Source organism: Mercenaria mercenaria, chromosome 12 (assembly GCF_021730395.1).
Source record: "Mercenaria mercenaria strain notata chromosome 12, MADL_Memer_1, whole genome shotgun sequence".
In the NCBI taxonomy this organism is placed as follows: Eukaryota; Metazoa; Mollusca; class Bivalvia; order Venerida; family Veneridae; genus Mercenaria; species Mercenaria mercenaria.
In genome coordinates this window covers 49,338,567-49,349,841 of record NC_069372.1, presented here as the reverse complement: position 1 = coordinate 49,349,841, position 11,275 = coordinate 49,338,567, and the positions used below count along the sequence as shown (strand labels likewise).

Genomic DNA, 11,275 nt, shown 5'->3' with positions numbered 1-11,275 from the left:
ATATAGGTATTATCCCCGATGCCTTGGCTGTACTTCGCCAATAATGCTGAACCGTCTATAAGCTGGAACTCTCCTACTATCTCACTAGATTACCAAACTCTGGGTCTCTGTCTCAGTTTCCCGATGCTCAGCCTATATATGCTATCGTCTATAGCATTCAATTACCTTTAAGGTAAAACTCCTATGCGCTGGCCCTATAGCTCGAAACCTTATCGAAATTCTGCTATTCTTCTTTAGTCTAAGAACTTCCAAAGTCTTCTTTTTAATAATTTATCCGCCCTGACAGGGTAACTGCAATAGTCTCCTTCTCAAGATACTGGGATAAATTATTAGTTGAATCCTCGATGTGTCTTCTTCGATACCGAATGAACTCTCTGTCATCCATCTACCTATTTATACCCCAGCAAACGTGCTATTTTTAGAACTTGTTTCTGATTGGTCCAAATTTAAACATAGCGTTTTACAACGAGTACTTGCTCTATCAAATATCTGGTTCCCTTTAACTTTTGTATATGACATAATATGTGATGCTGGGACCCAGCCATCCACATAATGAACCCAAATCAGCCACAAATGACCCAAATTCTATTATTAACAGCAATTCAACAATAATTATAGCAATGATAGCATGGAAAGGGAGTCAAGCACTATCTGTGCTTAATGTGTTACGTTATCAATATATTAAACATACAAATTATTCTGACAGTATGAAATTGCTTCTAAATGCACGACAGAGAAAATATGGCAGAATGGTGAATACGGTATAACTACCGGTTACCGCGGAGAATGGATTTGTATTTCATATGAATGTGATGCAGACATACTGTTAATCAAAACAATAGTACAGCGTACGGAACATTTCAATTCGGACAAAACTATATCTGTTATATTTCAGCCCGATTTCGTGGGTGCCCCATGCGGATATGCAAGATTGTGTTTAGTCTCAATGGACAATCGGCATGATGATTTTGTATTCTTAGCAAAAATAAAGAACAGTCTTATCCAAAGAAATGAGCAAAAAATATGCGAGAAATGATAAGTGAGTAGTAATAGTTTCTGGACATAATCGGCATGAGCGGGTCAAACAACGGTCAGTTTTTGACGATATCAGCGGACCTGCAAGGACACTAAGATGTGAAATGCCATTGCTACTTGTGCTACATATCTACGAAGGCTTTTTTCCTGCATTTAAATGTTCTACAATGCTCCGTCTTTTTACAAATAATGTACTGAGTAGATTTTCACTTGTCTGTGTGTTTAGAACTACTTTATGGAATAATATATTTCTTGTTTAAAGTTCCTCAGAGATACAAATTACATAAAAGTTAGATCGTAACTTTTTCGGGTTTTTTTATATCTATTTTTGAACAATGAGATTTGAACAAATACGGAAGAATTATTTGAAATTCCAAATGAACATAAATTTTTTATTTTCCTGGTGTCTGCTTCAAGACTTTCAACAGAAAAATCTAAAAAGCTAAAAATATCAAATACGTAATAACAGAATGGCTCCTTTTTGCATTGAAAAACGAATAAGAAAAGACAGCAAAAAAACTGAAAGTAAACGAATATCAAGATTTTATTAAAAAGTAGGCATGAGTATAACTGGACTAGCGGTTATTTCTTTTAGTTATTAATGTTGTGGTAGGGGCAAAATTCCCTATTAAAACCGGAAAAAAAAATAAAATTGAAAAGAACGACACGGTCACGTATTACCGTGAAACTCAAATATTTCGAAATTAATCGAGCTCAATTTTATTTTATTATGAAATGTGGTTAAGACAAAAATAAAAATCAGATATAAAGCATACTGTTAAGATCTTCTTCCGGTTATAACCTAATTCAAATATGTTTTCTCTATTTCTTACCAAATCTAACGAATGTAGAAACATTCGGTTATGTACAGCGAAAATAACGTAACAAGTATGACGAATAACAAACAGGAAAATCCGAGTTCTGGGAACGCTTCTCCCTCAAACCGAGTATAAAGAAATAATGTTGCGCATTGCCTTGCAATGGTCAGTTGCAAAGGTAACAGTTATTTGAATTTGTTTTAAGTCTTCATGAGTTCACCTTATTATAGTTTTACTATACATGTATATTACTTGTATCATACCTATCCTGTTGCACACAATATTTTTAATCATAAGCCGTATCTACAATGATTTTATTTCCGTAAGTTTGTGATTTTATTTCCTGTCCTGTTAAACGCTATAATACTCTGTTTCCATTGATTAAAGTGTTTCAAAAATAATATCCGGGAATCTTTTTCTATGGCGAATTTGTTTCCTGGTGAAATACTACAGCACTCTTTAAGGACCCTTCTAAGATAACATTATGAATTCATTTTATCCGATGTCAGTGGTTGTGACCCCATGTTGAAATTCTGTGATGTTACCTATGAAAACTAAAATACAGTTTCAGACCCATTGATTTTAATATTATGTAACCTATATTAAAATAGTTATCACTTTTTCTGTTTGCTGCAATATAAAGAAGATTATGGCATCTTTAATTGAAAGCACTGGTAAAACGGATTAAATTTCGAACAAAAACGGCTTGTTATTTGTAACATTCAAAAGAGAACGACATGCGTTAAACATTTAATAATAGATTTATAAACATTTAATTGAATTCATTGAAACAGTTTGTAATATCATTTAAATAATTGTGTATGTAGTACAAATTAAGTAGCGGGGCTTTCGTGTGAAAAAAAAAAACACATCTAAAAATGGCATTTCAAGATTTTGACAATTTTGAACTTCTATATCTTTATGGTTTTAATCCGTTTTCGTTCTTTTTTAAATGTAAAGTATATGGGGTCTTAAATTTGTCCAATTTTTCAAAATTAAGCTGCGAACGAATACCTTCATTTTACGTGATAAACAATCCTAGTTTTCGCGACTTGAATTTCGACTAATTTTGTCATCAGATTATACTCACTGTTTGGAAATATCGTTGTTTATCAACACTTATATTACTCAGTGTAGGGGCTCTGAAAAAAGTGTCCAATTTAGATATTATTACTGTGATTTCTTAGCAAAAATAAGAGAGACTATTTTCAAACAAAATGATCAGAAATACCACAGGAATGATAAGTAATTAATCACAGTCTTTGAATTGGGATAGAATTATCAAGCAACAATCAGTTTCTGAAGATATTGCCGGACCTGCAACATGTGAATTACAAATGCTACTCGACATACATACATTTGCCCCTGCATTCGGGTGAAAACATTTTTCAGTGATGATAAATGATTAGAAAAAACAAGAAAGAAAGTATAGCTGGCAAGATATCAGTTTAAACGAGACAATGAAGAGTTGTACCTGCAAGATGTAAGGGAAAGTATGGACGAGTACTGACATAGGGAATGTCTTTAACATTAGCAGAACAGGACCTTGTATATTCATTCAACGGCATCCAGATCAAACTAAATGTCGCTTCGAAATTGATAGCCAAACATGGTAACATTACTTCATATATAGTTAAGAGTTTGATTTTCTGGACATTTGACAATAACATATGACAATGACATAATAAAGGATATCTTCGACAAATGCTTGAGCAGCTGAAAAATTGTATAACTGGGAAATAATTGCAAAATTACAAAGAATACGCTGCAGTATAAAATATTTGAAAAGGAAAAGGTTGATTTATTACGACGTATCAGCTTAATTAATCAAGACCGTCACAATATATTACTAAGGTGCCCGTTGGTTAAAGACATTCTTATCTACAGATGAATAAGAAGAAAGTATTGCTTTTAAAACGCTATTAGTGCAGGGAGCTTTTGAAGTGTTTTAGTCAATGCAACACATTGTGAATTAAGAGACGAGATATGGGTAGCGATCAGAAACCAGTGAATGGTCTTTCATTCGAAGATACAATCCAGTAGGACTTTCTTAAACTTTACAGTTTTTTATTGACCCACTATTGACATATTTCAATCATATCTTTGACGGGAATGCCCTTTAAGTATTATAAGTAAGTGACATTTTGGTTAAAACGTTTCACAAAGCATATTGATAATAATGACACAATACCCCGATCAATGGGGAACATTAGTCAGTTACTTCCCCTGATTATGTCCAAGATGTATATTGGTCCTTCCTCGGTTTTTATCGTTGACTTCTTTGTCATTTTCAAAAGTAATATCTTTACTAAATTTCATTGGATTGGAAAATGATTAAGGACAGGTTTTCTTTTAGTGGCCCTCTGTTAAATTTAGGTTGAATTAATCATTTTATTTAGAAACCTACTCATAAAAAGCATATTTATTTTGACCAAACGCAACATCTTGGATAAAGGTTATAACGAAAAAGTCAGAGGAATCCAACTGAAAGGGACCAATGTAATATTTGGTTTTCCTTGCGCTTTATCATACAACAATTCAAGGGAAGTAACAAGCTCCTCATTGACCTATAAGTCACCTAGTATATAGATATATGTAATAGTATATTACATGAAATCAAACTCATATTACATGCAAATTTAAATCTGCTGAAGATTATACATCGGTTTTTAAGTATAAGGCAAGAGACATTATTACAATGTATATTGTCTAAATATTAAAATGTATTGTATTTCATCCTCTTAAATAAGACATATTACACAAGACATTAAGCTTTTCTTGGAAAGTTAGTGACAATATTCAGTTGATCAATATCGTTCATGTAAGTAAACTGTATGTCAGATTATTGGTCATTGAATATATGGACTCAGTGTGGATATATTCTCTGGCCCTGTAATTTCACGAAGTCCATTCAATAGTTGAATATATACATCTGTTTAAGCCGATGTTGTTTGGACGTGGACATGAACCGAGTCTGCAATTATTTTGGTTTTGCTTGAATGTGTTCTATGCTTCCAAAGGATCTTCTTCAATATTTGATTTGCATATATATAACCACTAGTGCTTAACCTGCATGATCCAACAGCGCGCAATCCAGGAACCAATGCGTTCACATTAATGTTTTTCAATTTTGTTATCTGTTAGTCTTTAAAAAGCAAAATGCCTGACCAGACTGCGCGGATGCGCAGGCTGGTCTGGATCCATGCTGGTCGCAAAACCACTATGTTGATTTTCTCATGGCGCGGCTCATTTTAATTTGCATTTAGCTTGAACCTTTCTCTTACCCTTGCATGATCGAAAGAGGCGACAAATCTAGGAACAAAAGAAGACGTTTTATTTACACAATTTAATGTTATTTCAACTGTTTGTAACTGTTAAGTTTTAAGCATTTATTAGCAAAATATGCTCCTTTATGGATGAAAATCTATAATAAACAAAATGGCAGAAGTACATTATCCCAAATATTACACAAACCCAGTCTATTACAACTACCGCCAGAGAAAATCTTAAAATATCTTTATTACATGTTATACATAACTTGTCTTGACTAGATGAGTTAGTAAACTCAGAGTAATATTTGTGCTCATTATGAACCTTGTTTATTCTGATATCGGTATCAAATAACTTAGTCTGACTTCTTTCAACGTCTGTTACACTCTTGGTGCTTACATCTCCATTCTTAGATTGCTTACCAGTCTTAGAAACTCTATCGTTTATCAAACCTTCAAGGTTTTTGTCACCATTAATTTGATAAATTTGGTCATCAACGTCTTCGCCGTTTTCAATCTCATTCAAAGAGTCTTTATTACTTGTGCGGGAAGCACCACTTTTAGTTTTTTCTTCTCCTTTCATAAAAGTTTGATCTTTCTTTGTTTCATTTATGTTTACTAGTGCTTTATTTGTATGATTAAAAGGTGTAAAGAATGTGTTGTTTTCACCAAGCGTCAGATTCTTTAATCTCACATTATCCATTATTTTCCTTTCAGTCTCCTTATTGTTCGGACTTACTTTATTTTCATCTTCATCAGCGCGATCTTGGTCTAGACTCTTGTTCGTATTCTTGACATTACGAATGCCGTTGCCGGTAGCATTAGGTATGGGGATTTCGGTAAAAGATTGTGTTAATATCCCTTGACTGTTGGCATGATTTGATTTGACAGTCGCATTTGGTGCGGGTGTAGTCGAAAACTGAGGCAGTAAGCTTGTCAAAACCCTTTCTGGTGTATTACAAATAGTTCCACTCCATGTCGTTACAACTAGATATGTCCCTGAAAAGAAACAAGTACCCTTAAATTGACATTGAAACATATTTAGAATAGAAATTGTGGACACTCTACAGGTCGCCCAACACGAGACTAAAATAAAATTGCTGCTGGCTCAATTTGATTGAAGTACAAAGGGATACAACCACTATAGTCATGATTAACTGTAAATACTTCTGTTACATATAGTAACAAATTAAATTTCAATAAAAGACACGGTTAACTGCGAACAGAGATATATCAAGTTTGTTTTTATTTAAATACTTTGATATTTTTATCGGCTATTTGGTAATGTCATCTTATACTAAGATAATACTTGTATTTCTCACCAGAAATTCACATATTGTATACCAATTATTGGCAATCATATTTTCAGTAAATGCCAGTGGCTGTCTTCGTCGCTTACTAGCACAACTAATACGATATTTATATAACTGACAAATACAAGAAAATCCTTGTTCAATGAATTCCCACGCCATTTATATAAGAACTGTTCCAAGATAATTTGGTGGTAATGCTTAAGCTGACCCAGTAGCATTGATTTTGGGTTCTTTGGAAAGAAGACATAAGCTTATGTCACAAGAAAGTGGAGCAAACAGTAGAATGGCGTTAGCTGAGCTGAGCCGAGGCGAAGAAATATTTGATTTTGTCCAAACCAACGTTCCATAACAGTAAAATTACGTATGAAATCATAGCAACAATCATACTCTAATGTGTGTATTTTATTCCATAATCGCACGTTTTACATTGATAATTGTAAATAGCTTCTTTGTATTTTATCATTGGACAATTTGGAGAGTAACGGCAAACAAAATCTCTGTCACAGGTTTCTGACAAGCCAATTTCCCCGTCTTCGAAGCTAAACCACATTGTTATAAATCGTATTCTATTCAACATGACAGAGAAATAGATGCACACAACTGTCTGTCTGTGGTTCCTTTAAATCCTTCATTGCCTGAAACAACTTCATGGTTGCTGTTTTCATGGCTTTTGCATTTTTCCTAAATGTGAATAGTTTACCTACGTTCAATTCTATCTAACTTTAATTTGTAAATAAAGATAGGAAGAAACTGGTTCTTATTGCAAATGACTTCTTTTTGCCTTGCAAATATGTCTTAATTTAGTTGTCAACGAAAATTTTAGGAAATTACATCTAACTGTTAATTTACTAGTGAAATATAACAGGCAGAAACTTTCAGCTACTGTGGTACTAAATGCATAGAAATCACTTCAATCATACCGGCCACAAGCCACGCAAGGTTGACCATCACTCCAACTACGGTGGTAACAAGCGTTATTTTCATAGACCATCTCTCTTTCTCCGATGCTTGGGTACTGTCATATCGTTGTCTCACTGCGCTTAACAATACAGGGAGACAACCGCTTACAATAATGTACACTGGGATCATTTCCCTTGAAGGACATTTGCTCACATACTCGGAACCTGAAAATAAAAATGGGATAACATAAAATTCGATCCGATAAGAGTCCATTTGCCGAACGTCAACGTCATTAGAGGTACAATGGGGTATACCATTTTAATATAGTTGAAATTGCTTTAGTGCAAATTAACATTGAATTTACCACTGACTTAGTATAACAAAAACCTTATATAGCCCTACCGTTAGTCCGCAAGTTAAACGCAAAAATCTGGCGAAATTGCATTTTGCTCTAATTCAAAGTTTTGTGCCCACAGCACTGTTTTAATTGTTCACATAATTACCAGTAATTAACATTCAGAAGAATTTTCCAAGTAAGGATTAAACATGACGGACTCATACAAGATGATCTTTAGTTTGATATGAAGTGTATTCCAGTGAATATGTATTCAACAAACTATTTGAAAATGTATTTAGCAAGTACGTAAAAAATATACTTTCTTCTAAGAAGATATAAATAATCAATATGAACAGACCACTAATAACACCTGTTATTTGTTAAAATCACATTTCTTGGTTTTCTTGTCATTCTTAACAATAAGGTATGAAGCAAAACACATATTCAAAGTCAGAAACGTACAGACACTTAAACATATATATGAGGTCGTTTTTTATATTTTTTGTTGCTTTTGTCATGAAAATATATATGTCATTCATTTTGTTTGTGTCTTGGTATTTTGCCGGTAAGGCCCCTACTTTGTTTCCTTATATGTATTAGTCTTTTTCCTTTTCGTGCTGCTTCATTTATGTAATTTTGTGTAGATGTTCATCGTCTACGCATACATACGTACACAGCTGGAAGAGATTTTGTTTTGGGGCATACATACGTACACAGCTGGAAGAGATTTTGTTTTGGGACATACATACGTACACAGCTGGAAAAGATTTTGTTTTGGGGAGGTTTTGTTCATGGAATGTGGTTGATCCCGTTGAAAACTGGCCTTTTTTGAGATTTGTCTATAACTAAATAGAAAATGAAAAAATGACTGTTTTTTCTTCTTCAGATAATGCTTTACATGTACTTTTCAATGACTTCTATAACATAGCGACACATATAATGTATTTCCGTTGGCCAATGTTGTCATAAACTGGTTTCTTTACGGAAGAATTAATTTAGCTGCTTATAGAAATAAAACTACCAAGAAGACAGAATTAACATGTGTCTGTATTGAGACATACCAACTATAACCTTTGTCACAGAAAATCCAACACACAGGACAAGTACAAGAAACAAGAAACATCCCTGTCCTGAAATAGAAAGAAAAAGAAACTACCATTCAATAAGCGAAAAATAAGGAATTGAATTAAGTGGCACAGGAAAGATTATACCAGTTCCAGTTAACTATTTAGGGTTTTTTAAGGTTATAATCAAAAGAACCAAAAGCCTTTTTAAATCTCGATATCAGCAGCATAAATTCATATGAAATTAACATTTATTCCGTATTGAAATAAACATTTTAGCCGTTATCAAAATTTATAAATCTACAAATACGTGTCTAAAATTAAAGATTGTAAGAGAAGTTTACAACGAGGTTTAATCAAGAGACTAACTTCATATCCAAAGATGACATCTCGTTTAATTTCAAAATATCTTGAAATTCTAAATATAGCACGTCTGCTAAGATAACATTAAAGCGCACCTAAGTATTGTGATGTGACTATTCAACTGCATAGAATATCAAGGCTTTATTGTAAAGACACAAATGAAGAAGTGGGCCTCAAATACCTCGGATTAAATCGTAACAGTAAAAATCACAGTTTTAAGCACGCCTCACAGGGCAGGAAAGAAAAGCATGTATAAGTACCACTGTGTTTTTAATACACCAAACTAATGTCTTTAATGCAAATGCGCCGTTTATCTTTTTGTAACGATATGTTTTGTTTTACTAGATTAGTCACAAAATCTGTTAAATGTTGAAAGTAATACAAATACCAATATTATACATTTAAAAACAGAAAATTTTTTTAATTATAACTGATACCTACCTACTGCAAATTTCATAGACGTCGAAATCCTCCTATTTCTTGCCATGCCGAAAAATATCAAATTACACTTAGAGATATCAAATCAAATATTGCACGCAGTTGTACAATTTCCTCTCAGTCAATGGCAGCTCTCGTTCTAAAGCAAATAAATGTATCAATAACATTGCAATACACACTTTACCGTTAGGGTCAAACAGTCGAAGCAATCATGAATTTATTTCTATCACATATCTAGAATATCCAGTTGTTGCCAAATTTCCCCTCAGTATATTGGTTTCTGGTATCATTGATATAATTTTGGCGCCAGATGAGTGTGTAAACGTCTTGATGTATTAAGATCATTGGTTAATTTCATTTCCGCAAACAGACAAACAGCTGCTGGTCACGAAGTCGGTCGCAGAGGAAAACACACAATATTTCCAAATATAGATAGATATAAATTAATTTTATTACATTGTATCAACGTTAAGCTGAATTATTCAGAATGTTAATTAAAGTGTTTACAATATATTCAGACCACAGACCGAAACAACGAATACTCATTTAGTTTACCCTTAGTTATCAAGTTACTTCTATCCATGACAATATTAATTAATTTGGCTTTCGCAGCAAATGAGTTAAACAAATGCAATTATTTCATCAAAATATTTAGCTATATTCATGTTTAGCAAACATACTTTAATAATAGCATTCATGTTTTAGATGAAAGTCACTCGCAGACGATAAAATATCACATTCTAGTACAGATTAATTATTAAAGACTTAAATTCTAGTACACTCTTTTTTTATATTCATGGAATATTGTATACTTCAAAATAGTTCATAATCCAACTGAACGAAACCGTTTTACCTGACAAATTTAGTTATCTGTACCACAGTTAATCACTATGAATTTGGCACCAGACAAGTACAGAAAGGTTTCATTATATTAAAAAACATTTGTTGATTTCATGAAACAACTCCGTGAAGTCTGGTCAACATATCACAATACAAAATGCTGTCGTAAGACAGATATATACAAGTAAAATAACTATAGAACACTGTATTTCCGTGAACGTTATTTCAAAATATTTCCAGGAGAGATTTATTCTATATTCTTTTTCTCAAACAGTCAATCATAATCGTACCCGGTGTTAAAATATAAAAAAAAAATGTGGAAACACATTTACGATATTTTCGCTTGAACAAACTATTCCTTGTATTACTAGTATTGATGAATCGGGAACCAGCCGACAGCAAAGCGATATATATTTTTTTTATCTTTAAAAAGGAATCGTCAATTTCATTTCCGCAAACAGATATATGAATAATCGACACGCAATTCGATACAGACAAGAAATTCCGTGTAAACTGAAATAACAATAATGTAGCCTATTTCACATTCAAAAGCCAAATTTTAATAGACCTACAATCCTTAAATATACTGTACACTTTACATGAAGTATTTGATCCTAATTTCAAACAAGGTCAAACATAATCAAACATACAATGCCTCGTACAGGTAAAATCAATGTAATCAATCAATAGATTTGAAAGGTGGTCTGATAACCGATTGATTAATCAGCAGAGGGAAGTCGTTTCTGATTCGAATCAATTGTATTGTTATTGTAATCAAAAATGTTGATACATATCTGATCATGTAAATCTTATAGATTTTATTGTTTATAAGTATCAATCAAATGGTTTCTAAACCTTTTACCGGGAGGAGAGTCTCATATTAACTTCCCTTATTATA

General features: G+C 32.9%; 1 protein-coding gene across 1 annotated transcript; it reads right to left on the bottom strand.

Moving 5' to 3' along the window:
- Positions 1 to 5,167: 5,167 nt before the first annotated feature.
- Positions 5,168 to 11,000, bottom strand: LOC123535273 (uncharacterized). Its single transcript, XM_045317865.2, has 4 exons — positions 9,541 to 11,000; positions 8,734 to 8,802; positions 7,356 to 7,559; positions 5,168 to 6,121 (listed from the first exon to the last, which is right to left on the bottom strand). Exons 1-4 carry the CDS (start codon positions 9,584 to 9,586, stop codon positions 5,235 to 5,237), a joined length of 1,206 nt encoding a protein of 401 aa, XP_045173800.2. The 5' UTR covers positions 9,587 to 11,000; the 3' UTR covers positions 5,168 to 5,234.
- Between the last annotated feature and the right edge of the window lie 275 nt (positions 11,001 to 11,275).

Excerpts from the sequence above, each read along its gene's own strand:
- LOC123535273 (XM_045317865.2), bottom strand. The coding sequence starts at position 9,586 with ATGGCAAGAAATAGGAGGATTTCGACGTCTATGAAATTTGCAGTAG. Across the intron at positions 7,560-8,733 it reads TGTGACAAAGGTTATAGTTG|GTTCCGAGTATGTGAGCAAA; the intron begins GTATGTCTCAAT and ends TTTTATTTTCAG. Across the intron at positions 6,122-7,355 it reads CCTTGCGTGGCTTGTGGCCG|GGACATATCTAGTTGTAACG; the intron begins GTATGATTGAAG and ends GTTTCTTTTCAG.